The 18503-nt window shown below is 37.4% G+C and overlaps 1 protein-coding gene across 2 annotated transcripts in view; it reads left to right on the forward strand.

Annotated features, from left to right (window-relative positions):
* Window positions 1–6054, forward strand: part of DHRSX (dehydrogenase/reductase X-linked) — a 215173-nt gene extending 209119 nt beyond the window's left edge. For both annotated transcript variants that reach the window (XM_032187688.1, XM_032187678.1), the window contains exon 7: window positions 5604–6054. In XM_032187688.1, the coding sequence (XP_032043579.1) occupies window positions 5604–5801 (198 nt within the window). In that variant the 3' untranslated portion in view covers window positions 5802–6054. The remainder of the gene's footprint in view (window positions 1–5603) is intronic.
* Window positions 6055–18503: the final 12449 nt, after the last annotated feature.

Raw genomic sequence — 18503 nt, forward strand, 5'->3', positions numbered from 1 at the left:
TCATAGCTCGAACCTGGGAAACATGTTACTATATGGAGACATGTCTTCTTGTTACCTGATCCAGGAATGGTCTGATGGAAGATCACCTGTTTGAAAACAGAGGCCACAGAGCAGGCACTCTGAAGGTCCTGGCAAAAGCACTGAATGTTCTTTAGCTCATCAACCCAGAAGCAGATTTTCCACATTAACTGAAAACTGCATGATGTAGTGGATATGAGTGCTTGAGACAGCACCACCATTATAAAACCAGAGTGGATGAATGTCTCCCCACCAGCCTACTGCTGCTGAGGGGTATTCCACCGATTCTTAATATATTCTCCATCACTAACTGTATGGATAAAAGTGTTTTAACATGTCTTTCCTCAGCATTAAGTCATTTGCCAGCATGCCAGGCAGTCCTGGATGCACATCTGCCTGTATGGCCCATCATTCCTGTCCCTCAAAATGCAACTGCAATGTCAGTCCCTCAATTTACCAGCTGTGTCCTGCTCTCCATTCTCTTTGCTCAACCCTCTCAGCTACCATCTCTCATGATGGCAGCATCCTCAAGTCATTAAATATGTTCCAAATACAATCAGATGATCGAGATGAGGGAGCAGTGGGTGAAGCTATGCCAGAGTAATAGTCCTACTCTTTCCGATACCAAGTATCACTACTGCTTTTTCAGTCATATAACTCTATCAACCTATGCAATTTGAGGTATATCAATGCCATCCATTCAAACTATTCATTGTTGTGTTTAAGGCACATACCAAGGCTCTCATTATTTGTTAGTAGCCACTGAAAATGCTACTGGGAAAATGGATAGATTTCAGAAAAGGAATCATAGGAGCTTATAAGGTTTGTTTCCTATCCAGTTTCCTGTGGTTACCGATGTCTGTACCATGCAGCCTGGAGCCCTGTAGTGGTGCTGCCTGTCCAGAACTCTGAGCTATGAATCAGATGGAGGCAGAGCTGTATGAGTACTGGGATAGTGTACAGCCATCATGTATAATTGATGCAGACATGATTTCCAAAGAGTTAAACTCTTGTGCCTGTCGTAGACAAATGAAACAGATGTGACATTTCGTGGCTATATGGCTGTAGGGACTGACCATCATCAGCTAACACATTTTGCAAGCATTAGCACCTAGTATTGACAAGATTATATGGCACTTAAGAATGTATTAATCCAAATGTGTTAACTGGCAAGTCTTAAAAAAATAATTAATAACATAAACCCTCCTAGTATATGTCCCAGTTTTGCACAAAAAAGAATATTCCATTTGGTGCTGAAGGAAAACTATTCTATACTGATGATTTACACTTAGGGTCATTTTTTTTTTTTTTTTTTAAGGGAATGACAAAGGTTCTTTAAAACAACACCATCTTTGTTGGGCATAAATATTGCCTTTTATGATGTCATTTTTTTTCTTGTTTATAGACTGCCTTTTGCTTAAGTGAGCTGGTCACAAGCTAACTTTTTTCTCTTGCTTTCACAGTCTGCCCATGTAATGAGCAATACAAAGATACATAATTTAAATTGAGCCCTCGTTTGCAGTATGAAGGCATAATGAAAACAAATAGTTAATTGCAAAAGATTATGAACACTTAAGACTTGATCAATACTGTAACAAACAAAATCATGCAAAAAATGTTAAGTATAAACCAGTTCTATTTGGTTATGATAATATATTAATTATAGTTGTGTAGATATTAATGTAATAAAAATTTGTAAACAAAGTTTCAGTTAAAAAAAGTTTATCGCATGTTGGTAACTGAAGGCTGAGGAAGCATTGTGTAATTTATAGGAGTCCCTTTTGTTCTAGGACAAGTTCAGCCAAATCATAACTGCTATTATTGATCCTTTATGAAATGTATATTATTCTGTTATTCTTTTTTTTTTTTTTTTTTTCCTAATTCTGGCAAAGTGTATAGTATTCCCTGTGACTGGAGGGGTGCTTGCTATTACTGCCTGTCTGCCTGCAAACATCCTGGGTTTTATAGATCACAGTATTCAACGAGTAGCTGACAGTTTCTCTGGCCTGCCCTCAGATACTCTCCTTCCTAGAAGGCATCTAAGGATGGATTATATATGTTTCTTTGGCACTAGTCTCTTGCTTGTGGCCATTTTCTTTTCTAAGGGCTTTTTGGTTCCTCCTCATCTTTTGATGAGATATCACATGGTAAAAGAAGAGCTGTGGGACTGCCAGGAGAGTTGGCAACCAGGAATGGGGCTGCCACTGCTGGAACAATTCATCTTGTTCATCTGTCTGAATAATCATGAATTGTTCCAGTGTTTGCAACCTGTTCCCACCTTCTTCCTTCTCAAGAGTTCCTCAGGCAGCAAAAAAGAGGCAGGACGTGTGCAAGTGCCTATGTGTCTGTTCATGTTGCTGTTGGTTGTGTAGTAGATCTAGCACTTTGGGAATGAGTCTTGACTGTGCATAGGCAGGTGGATATAGTGTGCTTTCATGTAGGTATGGACATGATCCAGAGGTGGAATTACAACATGTGCACCCTTCCAGCCTCAGAAAACAGACAGGTCACCCACTCATCTAGAGGGGGCACTCCCGGCATAGGGTTTCTTTTTTACCTTCATTAAAACACAAAACATGCCAAAACAATGAAGAGATTCTCTACTAAGGAAATATTAAAGCTTTCAGTATTAATTAAGCACTCAGAAAATGGGACAAGACAATTAATTTTTCATGCATGTGCAACTCTGTTCCCTTTGCACTGGAAAAAATGTTTTCCTTTAACTTAAATTAGTATACACTAATTGCTTGATATATTGTAGTATATTTTCCCTTATGTGTTAAGATAATTGCTGTGAGCAACACCTGGTAGAAGGTTCCCAGCACGGTTCCTGAGAATCCTGTAAATGGGAAGTTTGCACTGAACCTAATGCTCAGCACACTGGTTATGGTACACAGGATGAAAATCAAGTTAAATCTCATGAAAAGCTGCACAAGCAGGCGTTAATGGATTGTGATGATGTCATTGTGCTTGTAAGACTGATAACTAGCCGTGTGGTCATTTTAGCACTTTTATTACCATCTGAGCCTGCTCTTTATTTTTGTTATATTGAAGAATAAGAAACAATTTGCTATATAAATTAATTTGGTAAAGATCTACTGGAGCTGCATGAGTAAAATCAACAACTGACTTTCAGCTCATATATAGTCTTTATTTCATATTTGATATTGTTTTGACTAGATCCCCTTCCGGTGGGGAATTTACCTGACATATCATCAAAAACCAAAAGTCCTGATATATTCTGAATAACCTGGGAGACCCTTTCCATCGAATGAGAGGAGGCACATGGTATTTCTGATGCTACGGGAAGATGCAAACAGACCAGTCTCTGAGACTGTAGAGACTCTGCTCATAAGACCATAATCTCAGAAATTCTGCCCACAGACATTCTTTTTTTTTTTTTTTTTTTTTTTTTTTTCCAAAGTATTTTAGTTATGAGCTGTTGTCATTAAGATTTGCGAGTCATTGACATTGACATTTATACTTGTTTGTGCTGGAGAGCTGTTGAACTCAGGAACATAATGTCCAGTGAACCATCGCATGAAGTAATGGTTTATCCGTGTCACTAGATTTTTAATTAAAGCATAGCAGTGCATTAAAAACTTTTGGTTTTTCTCTGTCATCCAGCATAGTTAGTATAAAATATGAATGCTTGTATTCGCAATTACTCTTTCTACTTTACAGCATTAAGATATTTTATATCTCATCATAATTGATTATGATAGTAGTCACTGTATGAGCATTTTTTAGTTAACATAGAAACCGTGTTTTTGAGTCATCCTGATCCTACAAAGAATTATGCATGAGTATAATTTCATGTTGTTTAAATAATCTACTGGATGTGAATAGCACTATTTTCCATATGATAAAAAAGGGTGAAATAGTAGTAGTATAGTACTAAGAGATAAAAAAGCACTTTGTAAGTGTTGAGCTTTTCTAGGCAATATTCACAGAATAGACATCTTAAAAAAATACTCCAGAAGTATCTGGACCTAGGTTGTTCTAAGATATTGATTAATATCTAACTGAGTCCATCAGAGAGCTAATTTATCATCTTAATTCATTAAATGATACTTAGAATAGGAAATGTATTTTGTGATAACTTAAAGTAGAAACTGTCTGTTTTATGGCAACCGAAGAAATGTACGGTGGTATTATATTTCTTAGTGACCTGTTGGCATCAGTAGCTTTTCCTTCAGTTTAAACACCTTCGGAGAGGGAGTTAGTATGTAACCCCTGGAGCATGTATGTTGGAACACAGTGGATCTCTGGGCATGGAAGTGCCTCAGCAGAGCAAGTTCCTTCTTCATCAGTTCACATTTTGGGTAATGGATCTGTGGTCATGCAGGGAACATATCTTCCTTGCAGATGCTGAGGGTGCTCTTCACCAGCAACAGTCAGGGAGGTCTTGCTTTGGGTGACGTTGCCTTATTGTGTAATCACACATGGCTCTTATTTAGTTGTAATTGAGACTAAATGCCAAATGCATCATATAAACTAATGTTTACTAATAAGTTGTGTTATATTTAGTGTGCAGAGAGAAAAAAGACGTGTTGTTTCTTTTTAAAATTATGTGAACCTTGTCACAAAAAGCTTCAAATGACTTAGAATTTTGTTTTGTTTTTATTAGTCACTGAGTAACCTATTCAACACTGTCTCATTCATCAAGTGAGTTCTTCAGGAAAAGACATCCTGTCAGGTGTAGCAGACAAAGCAATGAACAGCATTGGTACTGTTAATGACTCGTAGAATGATATTGCAGGGATTGTAAAATGACACCTTATTATCTAGCAGACATTGTTCATAATTATATCACTGATAAAGAGAAAACATATCAAATGTTGTGTTGTAAATATGTCCTTTAATAAAATAAATGCCATTGTAATAAATTTGTTGATAGCTGTATGATCCTTCTGAATGGAAAATGGAAATGCTTTGCATATCTTCAGGATGAAAGGCATTATTACTCTCAGCTATTCATTTGTCAATTTTCATGTAATACTCATGCTATATCAGACATTATAGATGCTTTATGACATTCTGTAAAGTGTAATTCCCTGGTTTACCTACCTTCATGGATTGAACTGACGAATCTCAATTGGCTGTCATCATTTTCATGATCATACACATGTCATATTGTTACAATGAACACATTATGCATATAGCATAGCCTTCATCTTCTTTAGGTAGAGTACAGACCCCTTCAGTCTTGCAAAAATGAATAATTATGCTGGGATTTTAATATTCCTGTTTGCTTTGGGGTTTATTAGCTCAGACTATGAAAGCTCTATTATTTGATATGCTCCATCTGACTAGGTCTTGAAAAAATAGGTTAGAGTTTTCCATGAAACTGTTCTGTGGCTTTAAGCTATCTCAAAATTGTACTGTGGTAAAAATCATCTTTGTTCTGCCCATTGGATAAGTGGCATTTTTTTCATTACCAACTTCAGGTTTGCACATGGACCACAAGTAGGATGAAAAACTAGGGAAGCTGATTGTCACTGGTAATGTCCTGTAGTGAAACTTTAGTCTTCCATTATGCCTGTCTCTCATGAATATGTATTTTGTTGTTGTTGTTTCCGCAGACTCCAGAGGAAGGAGCCTCTACAAGCATCTATGCAGCTGTATCACCCGAGATGGAAGGAGTTGGTGGCTGCTACCTTTACAATGAGGAAAGGACAAAATCGGCTGACATAGCATATGATGAGGAGCTGCAGAAAAGGCTTTGGACAGAAAGCTGCAAGTTGGTTGGGATTTCTGATGAAGCCAGCAGAGTACCCTAGAAGAAGCCATTTCCAGCTGGGTAAATGAAATGTATTGACAAACATCTTAGGTGAATTCTTGCAGCATCAGTCATCATCCTGGAAATCACTGTTCAATCCCAAAGGCAAACATGAACAGCTTTGTTCTTCACTCGAATCCCTAGTCTGCTAGGGTGTGGGGGGAATATTCCCACAGAGAGATGTACGTGGTTGGTTTTAAATCTAACCATCAGTTTTGTAAATCATGATGTTTCAGTCTGTGATTAAAATACAATCTTTAACCTTGTGCAGAGTTGAGTTTTCATTTTTTGTTCAATGAGAAAAGACTTTCCCTGGTGAACATGGTGTGTCTGTGGCATGATGAACTTAAGCCAATTTGGTACATTTAGCTTACCTTTTTTTTAGTCAGTTTTAAAAGTTGCAGGATCTTTCCTTAAGCTTCATTAATCTTTAAGACACTTTATACTGGATGTCAGCTCATTCTAATTCAAACATTTGGCATTCATGATAATGTTGTTTCTATCATAATGTTAGCTTTGTATGTCAAAGTTTATCCAGAGATTTTAAGTGAAGATGAGAACAAAAAAATGTAAATAAATAAGGTCTTCAGATGGGATATGGAATTCAAACGTTTTCATTTGGAGGAGGGTTGAAGGACAGCCTTAAGAATGAGGAAGGAATCAGATATAAAAATGGCAGCACTGATTTTGGCAGAGTGCAGTTAGCCTGCTGTATCAGCTGTGGGCATGGAGTACTTGTTGCCTTTTCCCCTGAACCTGTGTAAACTTGCGTCTGCAATGTCTTGTATTTTCTTTGGCAAGAGATTCACTTATCTACCACCTGTTACATGAAGAGTCACCTCCTTTGGTTGCTTTTGAGCCTGGTTCATATGAGTTTCAAGACTAGCATTGGTGATTTGGAAAAGACAATAAACAGTCGGTGCTCTCCACATTTTCCACATTGTTAAGGGTTTTGTAGTTGGAAACTTTCAACATGAACTTTTAAACTGTCTCTTTTCCATGTTGAAGAGTAGTCCCTGCCTACTTACTTGCACAGCAGCAACAGGGTATTTTCTATTTTGTTATGTATTTATTCCTCTCCTAAGAATTTCTAACAGCTGATTTCAAACATGGACTCTGTGATTAGGGAGTCTGAACTCTTGCTATTAATGGAGTAAGCTCTAGCCTACTCTCATGTCATTATTTTTAGATATTGTCTGAAAAAGAAGAATAATCCTATAAATGTCATTGCATTTTTTTTTTTTCTCTCCAAGATATACAGAGTGAAGGAGAGCTATAGGTGGATGTAAAGCATATATTTACTTTGGGGGATTAGAAATCACTGCATGACAAGACTGAGTGTAAACATACTGTTGTGCTCTAATTTGCAGCAGACTAGAAACAGCATGAATGTGTTCCTATGCACTGAACCTGGGACTAATATCCCTTTTGGGCTTTTTTAGCTCAAACCTGGTGCTTCACCGATCATTTCTCCAGTCTTCGGTTCAGAGAGAGATCACATCTAACTGAAAGAAAGCATATTGACATGTCCATAGAATAGCAAGGAGATGCCAATACAGAAAGCAGTATGAACAAAGAAAAACAGATGAGAACAATGATAATAAAAAAATCGGAAGGAGAGCATATTTCCCCTCTGAATTAAGTCATGCATGATTTATTCCTAGCTCCTTAGAATTAGTGTATACAAGGGTTAGCAGCAGGAAATTTATCACTCAGTCACTGTAGCACTTTCTCTGTATGACTGGCTGACTTTTTTTGGTAACTGAATGTAGTGCTTGTGAAATGTGCCAGACTGACACTCTGGGAACTAAATTCCTCTGTTTATTCACGGATCATGCACCGGATGCTGTAAGCCTGCTAGACAGCCAACATTTTGATGTTGCCATAGCATTTCCACAGAACATCATTGCTGCTAGAAGTATGTCCAGGATTACTCAAATTAGATGGATCCAAGTTACCTTCAGGTTAAACTCTATCAAAGCTACACAGCATTTGTACAACCACTTTCAAGTAGCAAAAGGAGTGGTAAAACAGCAAACACTAAATAGAGCTAGTCACTCTTTCAGTGTAATCTGAATCACTTAATGGTCTCAGTCCCATGAAATCTGTGTTAACAACACTGAAAACATGGTTTGTGAGAACCAAGAACACAGATTGTGCCTGAATGAGGGAAGAATCCTAAAGCCAAGGAGTTTGAGAATGGTGTAATACCATGAAGATGTAGTTGAGCTAGTTGTAAGAGTGTTATCTCAGGAACTAAAAGCAGTAAACTGTGTCAACTCTGCAGTGTCATATGAGCTTGTCTTGAGCAAAATTCAGTGTTACAAAGTCCTGCGTGTCACTATGAGTAATCACTTGTGATACAGCTGTAAACATCCAACTTAATCCTTAGCCTACCTATTTAGGAATATACGTATATATGTGTATATATATATATAGCATGTAGAAGCAGGGCAATGATTTTACCTCTGTGCACAGCAATGGTAAGAGCTGATTGTTTTTCACATTTCAAGAAAATGAAATTTCTGAAGACCTGAGAAACCCGTTTTTGACTTCACCAAAAATATGGCTTAGGGGTGGCATAAGTCCTCACAGTAGGTGCACATGTATTTAAAAAAAAAAAAAAAAAAAAAAGCTTGAGAGCTTTTTAACCTTGCAAAGAAAGGCAAAACAGTCTCCAGTAACTATACATTGAAGTTGGACAAATCAACCTTACAACAAGAAAACAGATCCTCTCTTTGAGGGTAATTACATATTGGAACATGTAGATCTGATCTTTGAAGATAACGAAAAAATGTATCGTCATGAAAAGGCAAGGAGGCCAAGTAGGCTCCTAAGCAAAGTAGGTCACAGAGAAGTGACTGACCTCAGATCTCCCTCAGGTCCAAAGTGACAGAACTTATTTCTGTTTGTATGAGAGTGACCCATTGCTTACAACATTTAGAAAGGATGTTTCCATGCCAGTAGTCTGACTAATGTTTAATTCAAAAATCTGGGTGGTTTTACTTAGTCTCAAAAAGATACCCAAAATCCAGTTCAGATCTGAGATCAACAGAGGCATCAGCAAATGGTTACTGTGGCTTTATCCTATTGCCCTTGTCCTGAACTGGACTTTTTTCCAAAAAGTCCAGTTCAGATCTGAGATCAACAGAGGCATCAGCAAATGGTTACTGTGGCTTTATCCTATTGCCCTTGATGAGGGAGGGAAAACATTTCAAACCACTACATTATTATTTTATTAAGAAAAAAACAAAACACAAAATTATTTTTATTTTTCAGCTCACATGAATAAGAAAACCTTACTCAGGAAACAAACAAACAAACAAACAAAAAACTGTCTTTAAAGAATAGTTTAAGGAAATCTTGTAGATTTACTTCAGTTAATAGTTATTTTGGAATAGTTATGCTATTTAAGCAATATTATTTAAACAGTGAACTTGCATAAGAAATAATGTGCTGACAAAGTGCCCTGTTTCTTAAGAGAAATGTTAACTTTTACATTAATTAACTAGTTCCTTTGTAAATTAATTAATTATGTACTGGGGAAATGAATTATGTATTGGAAAAATACTTCCTGTTATTCACACATAATGAAATAATTGAATCCTTGCTTCATATTCAAAATTAATTGAAGCCCTAAATGTGGAACTTCTAGCCGCACTTCCACAATTTACATATTTAAATTTTATTTATTTATTTATTTATTTTGCATAACTATCAATTACTTTAGTACACAACAAGTAGTATACCATAGAAACAAAGGACTTAATTATTTGATCTCAGGATTATTACTGCATTTTCCAAGTACACAATAATGTTGGTCCTAAATATAACAATGCATGGCAGATATTTAAATTCTCATCCTAAATAAGCTATCCTCATGCAAACTTTCACTCTTGTACAATTCTGGCCTTAGACTATCCTTCCTTGCTCATTACATGGCATGGTTTATGCTTCAGCTGCCACCATAGAAAGGCAAAATCAGATTCCAGTGAAATTAACATGAAATATGTTACAGATAAGATAGAAACATATATCTGAGATTACTGATATATGATTTTAGGGGGGTGAAGGCTCAGGGCACTGACCAACCTGCAATAACTGAAGAGATCAGTACAAAATGTGAAGTGCATTGCACAACATCAGTTTAGGTAGGACAGATAAGCCATTTTATGAATAACATTTTGAAGGTAATTATAATTCCTTTTTAAAACAAAAATGTGTTTCAGCAATACACTGCAGTAATGATAAATCTGGTCAGGGGCATCTGAGATACCACAGGAGATAAAGTATGTAGAGATAAAATATCTAGGTTCCAAAAATATGTAGAAGTTCCAGTTTCTATTTTGGATATTATCCATGGCATGTCTAACACAAATTATATACAACGTTATTTGCAAGGTCTTTTAAATAAAAAGTGCAGATGAGTAAATATCAGATTTTTGGATTTGGGGCAGAGTAGTGGAACAATTTCAATGTGATGAGCATGCAGAGCTGAAATATGTAGTCACTGCTGGTTTTCAAGTGTCCTTGAAAATGTCAGTATGGAAGTCACAAAAAGCAGAATCCTTTGTCTATTGAGAGAGTAGCAGGCTTGGAATTTAGCAAATTCCTTTTAGCTTCCCTTCGAAGTTATCTTGAGCTAAGAGGAAGACACATCAACAGTCAAGAGTGCTGTTTCCAGATGTATGTAGTTGTTAATTTCCATATTGCACCCATCAACAATTGTTAACATCTCTCCTTTTAGAAATGGACCAAGGCCAAGAACTCCTTTCACCAAGAGTGATAAAAGAGCAACCAAGAGTTATAAAAGAATCAAAAGATAGCAATGACCCGTATGTATTTTGACAAACACTGTGTAGACTGAAACCTGTCACCTTAAAGGGAAAGACTACTTAATCCCAGGAGGGAGGGAGGGAGGGAGGGAGGGAGGGAAGGAGGGAGGGAAGGAGGGAGGGAGGAAGGAAGGGAAGGAGGGAGGGAGGGAGGGAGGGAGGGAGGAAGGAAGGAAGGAAGGAAGGAAGGAAGGAAGGAAGGAAGGAAGGAAGGAAGGAAGGAAGGAAGGAAGGAAGGAAGGAAGGAAGGAAGGAAGAAGAGAAAGAAAGAAAGAAAGAAAGAAAGAAAGAAAGAAAGAAAGAAAGAAAGAAAGAAAGAAAGAAAGAAAGAAAGAAAGAAAGAAAAAGAAAGAAAGCAAGCTACAATTCGTGAGTGATATTAAAGATAGCACTTCACAGAGAGAATGTAAAGCAATCAACATTATGATCGTAAGCAGCCATATGTCCTTTACACAGATGATAGGCCAAGAAACATAGCCTACCCTCTATCTTTGCATTGCTTGAATTCACAGAAAGAGCTCAACCTTCACTGTGAAAGGTCACAACAAAGCCGATCCATTTTACCTATTTATCTTTTACCTATTTATCTTTTACCTATTTATCTTCCCTTTTCTGAAACTAGTAACAAGACTTGTTTCAGCTTGTCCACATTTATGGAACTCATTATGTAGTCCATAATGATCTGCTTATATTCAATATCTATGATGTATCTAAGATGTCTTTAATAAGGAAATGGAAAAAAATACAAATTCAATTTGAGAATTACATCATAGCTAAGGACCATATACTGCATTATTTTCTCAGGGAAAACTTCCATGGAAAAGAATCTCAGTTCTTTACAAGAAAAGTCAGGCTATGTTCAAGAAAGTCAATGTAAAATATTTACAAAGAATTTTTCCCTTAGCTGTATTATCCAGCTCTGCTCAAGTTAATGATACATCCCAGAATCACTGGAGAAAGACACATAACTTAATAGCAGAAGAAGCTATAAAAACCTTGTATCATTTAAATTTGGTAATCCCCTGGAACCTTATCTCTTAAGTGAAAGCACCTTTGTGCTTCTATTAATATATTGAAGCTCTCTTTTTGTCTCAAAGAGATTAATCTAAGAAAATGTGCAATCTAAAAATTCCACTCATGTAGTATATGAAGAGAAGAGAGTAGCATTCATCTCATTTAAAGCAAATCATCTAAAAGCAGGATAAATAGTTTAAGCTAGACACTTAGGCTCCGTCTGTGCTTGCAGTGAGTGTAGTACTTCAATGGGACAATTCCTCTGACCTGTTTTAGTGTGAAATGAGTAATCTGCAGGAGATGCCACCTTGGTGGCTGTCCATAGAGGAAAAATAGACAAGTAGTCTAAGGTAAAAATCCATGGTTTATTAACTAGAAAGGTGCCTTTCTGGGATTTTTTTTTTTTTTTTTTTCCTTAGCTTTTTAGCCTGGAAGTTACCATAGCAATCTTATATTTTGATCTGTGCAACAAAGATCTGCTAATTCTGATTCTCTTCTTGTCATAAGTGTTTGTTGAAAAGTTTCCAGTGAATTATATCACCTTGGATATGTTTTTCCAGTCTAAATTGCCCTCAGTTCAAAAATCTGAGCTTTATTTCACATCTGAGCTGGAGTAGCTTTTCAGCTTCCAGCTATTTGATCTAGTTACACTTTCATCTGCTGGGCTGAAGAACCTACGTTTTCATCCCAGTGGAGATGGCCAGGCAAGAAAGAAATAATCTCTTGGAATTTTTTGATAACCTGGCTTGATTAAGCTCTTTGAATCTTTCATCAGAAGTCATGTTTTACATCTTGTAATCATATTTTTGTCTCTTAATGAGTCTGATCTAATTTTTCAACTTCTTGCTTTCAGAATCTGAACAACTGATTTTGAAATACATGTACATAGGTAATACAGCCTCGCTAGTCAGTTTATTTTCTCTTTGCTTCTAAGCCCCAAGGCCTTTTTGCCTGAAACGTCATAGAGAAGCTCAGATTCTGAGGCTCTATAAGTTTTTTTTCAGACCCACAAATTCCCATAAATACAGCCCACTTTATTTGTTTCAAGATGTATGATCTAATAGAACTCTGAACACTTCTTTTATTGTGATTTATTTCCACAGTTAAAGCCCTAAATCTGCACTAAAGAGTACTTGAGAGGATTTCGGAGCTGTTGAGTCAGGAATTGCAACAGGGACCAAGCATCAGAGCACTGAGATCATGAAAATGTGCCATAGTTCAGCAATTAAAACCATACATAAGATAATAGTCAATGACCTGCCTTATCTGGAATGTAACTAATTTCATCAAATCAGTCATTTTATTCATTTTTTACATTACTTCTCTTATTTATCACCCTGACTGAATCTCCCAGAAGACATTTCTGTCTCCTCCCAGCCAGGATTAGCTGTATAAATGCACATTTCTCTGAACCTGTGAGGTGAAGAGATCCCTGCAATTATACAATACTTCAGCACAGTGCTGAAATTTCAGCAACTTGGCTCCAAACCTTGTTTCTAGAAGTGATTTAGAGAGCAAATTAAGCTCTCAAAGATTTTTTTTTTTTTTTTTAAATCTGAATCTAATTCTTCATTTTTACCTCTCTATACCTCCCAAAAGCAACTTCTCTTTCAATCTGTTCATGTGGGAGATTTCTCCTGAAGCCAATGGAAACAAGTTTTGTTCCATGCATCAACTTTGCATGACATCTGTGATCACGACACTGTAACTCCCTCTTGCCCTCCTGGGTCTTATTTCTGGACATTGAGTTCAAGCTGCAAATTCACAGCTTCTCTGCTTGTTAGGAGGAGAATTATTACCACCCGTTTTATGGGACTGTAAACGACATTTCATACCACATTTACTTAATACACTCTACCTGTTAACACATTTATCACTTTTCCTGTAGACCAGCAAGCATTTTACTACCAGCTCATTCTCCAGGAAATAGTGAAAGCACAGCTGTCATCCTACATCTGAACAGAAATCCTAGATGCAGATATTTCCTGCAGAACACAAGCTCAGAAGGTTTTGTTGTTGTTTGGTTTTTGTTTTGTTTTTGAAAATAAATTAGATATGTTAGATAATGTTGGACAATGTTAAAAAGGTAATATAAATATTTACCAAAAATTTTAAACGCCTGATTTACTAGAACATGAAAATTAACATTTTTTTATTTTTTTTAATAAATAAAATAACTATTTTTTAATTCAATTTATGTAGAAAAAAAACATATTCAGATTTGAAGTGATTTAACTCAATATAGCGGTGTTCTTCACATTGTTTCATGTTAGATAGTGCAGCATTTTGCAATGAAATTTTTTTTTAAACAAGTCAGGGAAGAAGCCTTTAGAGAAAGACACATCTTTCAATCTGTTCTGAAAATAGAATTATTCTTCTATAGAAGTTGTGCTTTGAAGATATTTTTCTTTTAAAAAAGATGACTTGAAGACCTGAGCTGTGAGAGAGAATTCGGTACACAGAAATCTTCCTTCCAGATTATACTGCTGGGGTCCAAGAAGACACAGAAAGGAAGATACAGTACACATGATTATTTTCTTTTCTCTTCTCCCTTTGTTACTTTCAGTTGTGATGGTTTCATGAGCAGAAAACAAGAGAAGGAACTTAGCTGCCATTGGAAAATGTACTTCCATTGGAAAAGAACAGTTATCCAAATCTTCGTCAGTCCAAGCTCTCCATATCCCTGATGTATTCATATCTCAGTTTTGAGTAAGCCCTTTAAGAACAGCCCTCAGGATCACAGAACTTGAGAAATTCAGTCCCAGCTGTTAATATGTATGATTTACCCCTCTAAAAAATAAAAAAGACTCCTAGTTTTCATGCGGGTTCAACCTCAGTTACACAATAGCTGGTAACACAAAGTGGCTGCTGTTTTCAGTACAGCTGAAAAGGTCAAATTCTGGGTGTTGCTCTTTTTGAAATATCATCCTCTTAATTCATTGACAAATTCATGCAAAATCATTTTGATTATTTTTCAAAGACTCCGAGGTCAAGAGGTATCACCATGGTCATCTGAACAACAACCTTGAAACTTGCATATCTGCAAAAGAGTTTTATGAAGGTTTGATTCTGCAAATATCCGCCTATCCTGCATTCTTCTAAAGCAAATACCTGGTCTGGGTAATAGGTTAGACTAAATTTGTAATTTTTTCCTTTCCCTCAAGTTCTATAAATCTACATGACCTAATTCTCCTGAGAGCAGATGTTTTGGAACGCTGCTGTTAGAGACTGTTCATCACGTCAGTTCAGCAAACCACATTAATATGAAAGCATGTGCTTGAGCATGTTCTAATAAGCAAACTGCTTTTAAGCATGTGCTCAAATTTCAGCATGTGCTTCACTCATTCAGGGCTAAAGTGTGTCGGGTTGCAGATGTCAGGCAGGTGACAAAAGGGTTGTGAAATCACATGCAGGTAGATAAAATACACAGCACAAGTTAAAATCTAATATTAATATATAATAAAGACCAAGACAAATGATCTCATGTATGAAAGCATTTGTCGTGAGCACTAATGCTAAGGGAGACTTATTTTTTAAGTGTTTTAGTTCAATACATTTTAATCAGAAAAACATAGTGTCTGCATAATCTACAGAGGAAAATAATAGGGACATTAAAATATACTTTAAAATAGAAAACCAAAAATAACCCTGTATTGCTTAATGATTCGTCATATAAGTTCAAACCATGTAATAAACCTCTCTAAAGATAAGAGGCATGTTGTTTTGGGAGAAGACCAGGGAGAATGATCTGCTTCTCAGAGTGTTATAAATAAGATAACTATTATTAGTACTTGATTATATACAGTGTTTCAAGACATATCAAAGCTCTGCACTTCTATACAGCAATGTAAAATGGAGTGGTATCTCTGTGCCTGTGTAAAATTGTTTCTTTTCATGAATGGAAAATAAATACATTCCGAATCACTTGGATTTCACATGTTCAGAAAGCAGTTGATTTGCCGAATACAGATGAACACTGTATGTCTTCCTACTTTTCGCTATGTTTTCATTTTTAATAAGTCTTTTGTTAGTCAGATGTGGTAAAAAACTTTAGATCAAACCTCTTGGGGTAAAATCTGAAACTCTGGGGAAAATTAAGAAAGATGAATTTGTTTAGTTTCAAAACACATAGCCACTTTGCCAAGAGCCTCCAGCTGGCAGGATAGAAAAATGTATCTCCCGATTGCAAATTGCCAGTTCTAAAATGGCACAGCAGTAGCTTTCCATCCTGATTACCTGCAGCTGGCCTGCCTTTCAACTCTGGGTTTCTAGTCAAAACAATAACTTCCTGTTGCCATATTTTCCAAAATGCCTTCTCCAAAATTCATACAAAGTTACGAAACACAGTTGACAATTACTTGTGTACTTTAGATGAGCCTGTATTGTAGCTGTCAGTGGTTTCCGAACACGAGTGAGACAAGATCTGCATCACTTGCTAGACCAGCTGGTATAGCTGTGGGGAAAAATCAGCAGCCTTGCAGCTCATAAGCCCTTACACAAGTCTTAAAAAAAAAAAACAACCAACCAACCAAACAAACAAACAAAAAAAAAAAGTAGTGATCCTGAGAGTAATTGCTCTCAGCTTAACTTCATTATGGTAATCCATTAGATAGCTGGAGAGAAAAGCTGATTGTCAGCCCTGGACCTGAGGGAGGATGTTGGCCACAGTAGGCAAGGGCTTCAGATCCCAGGGGATAGAGATAATTGCACAGAAGAAACTGAGGGATGGGATGGGATGGGATGTGTTTTCTTAGGGTTTGATGCCTGGGTGCTGCTTGAGATGAAACAGAAGTAAAAAAGCTCCTCTGTAGATGGTCTAAAACAAAGGAGGTGAGTAATGTAGTGTGCAAATGCTCTTGGTAGCAATGGAAGCAAGCACATGCCTAAATTGCAACATGTGCTGAAATGGTGCTTGGGACCAGGGAGGGCAGCAGGGCTCCTCTCTTCCGTAGGTGTGTGTGCCTCCATGAGGCTGTGGGGGCATGGGATTTCTGGTTTGATTTTGGCAGGATCTGTTTCTCTCTACAGCCTGGCAGAGCTTCGTTGCTGGCTGGGAGGGAGGGGGCTGCCCTCCCGTAGCAGCTTGTCCCTCACTGCTTGGCAGAGAGGCGAAATGGGGGCAGGTAAAAGGGACACTGCACTCACTGCCCTACCATTGAAGAGGCACTGAACTTGGTATTTTGCAAAACACTGATGTCTTTTGTGGGGTCCCAGCCCTACCAGTGGGTGTTATGAAAACTCAAAAAGTGGTTCAGATCTTGAGAACATTTAAGCTTGGGTCTCCTGTTTCTGGCAGAGGAGAGTTGGTAGAGGAGCAAAGCATCAACTGCCAAAATGCAGAAGGTCCTGGTCACACATAACAACAAATTTCTGTGCACCTGAGGGAACTACAGATGAGAAAGGGAGACTTCCACTGTGTTTAAACACTCCTAAGATCAGTTGAATGCTGAGAAAGAGTGTTGTTTGTTTGTTTTTAATGTTTTGATATTACAGTGTTCATCCCTGTCCTACTTTAGGGTTTTGTTTTCAAATCTGGACCTTGATGATTCATATTTATTAGAGAGAAGAGTGAGGAATGCCCATCTGGAGAACACAGAGCTGGAATTGCCTGCTCTGAGATACTTTGCTCATCCACTGGGAAAGCAGTACAGCAGGGCAGCTGCTGGTAGAGGGCTGGAGAGCATGTGCCTGTCCTGAGCATCAGAGCTCCTCCTTAGTTAGAGCATTGAAAAAAACAGCAGGAGTAAACCAAACTCCTGAAAAGTGACTGAAAAAACATCAAGCAGAAATGTGAGTGTAATACAAAAACCAGGGTGTTGCAGACGATGGCCACTGTGCTCTTGTGTGCCTTTCTCCTTTGCTCTCTCCTTCAAGAGAACACGAGACAGCTGCAGTTACAAACAACATCTGTGTTAGGTGAGACCCAGGTACTAAGAACGTCCCATGTGGAGAGGGTACAGTATTCTCTCTTTAAAACAGTCTGGTTTTATTTCCTCTCATTCTCTCTTCTGTTTTTTCTCTTTCTCTCTGGCTAACTAGGGAGAAGTTAGCTTTTATCTACAAACATCTTGAGAAAAAGAGAACCATTTAAGCTAAAAGACTGTGTTGGTGTCACAAAGAGGAGTAACTCTGAATGAATGAATTAGGCTGAACATCAAGAGATGTGCTTTTACCACATAGGATTGGGCTCAGAAATAGTTGTAATGGGATTAAGGGGATTAAAGAAATTGATTTATTTTTAAAACAGGAGCCCAATTAGACAGGAACTACTGAGATATATATAAATATAAGCAGTAGTGGACCTGTGTGATGACCTGAATGGATTGTTGCAGGCATAAATTCCTTTGACGCGTTTAACATCTTGCTTTTCTAGAGAGTGTGCCTTGCCTTCTGGTGAATGCCATTTAGCTACAAACGCTGTTCAAGAGTTTTTTTGGGAATGACAGCCCTAGGCAAGCCTGACACTAGCAAAACCTTTGTGTACTGACTGGAATTATAAAGGAAAGGTGAAATAAATCAAGGCTCCTATAATAAGTGTAGTTCAGGAAACAATTAAAACACTCTAGCTTTAAACCACAGTATAGGCTTGTGCTGCAGTCTAGAGTGCAAGTATAATGAGGAATCCCTTACAGCCTGTTCAGGGATCTCTTTTTTTCCTAAGGAACTTGGAAAAATCTGCTCTTGAATGGATAGCCCAGTCTTTCTCTGTCAGTAGCAATTTCTCATTTTCTCATGCCTGTACACATCCTATACAGAGTAATGGGTAAGTGAAGTGTCTGATTAACCTCCTTTGTAATGTCCCCAGCAGTACAGACAGATTTTATTTATTTATTTATAGGTGGAATACACTCTGG

Source organism: Aythya fuligula, chromosome 1 (assembly GCF_009819795.1).
Source record: "Aythya fuligula isolate bAytFul2 chromosome 1, bAytFul2.pri, whole genome shotgun sequence".
Lineage (NCBI taxonomy): Eukaryota > Metazoa > Chordata > Aves > Anseriformes > Anatidae > Aythya > Aythya fuligula.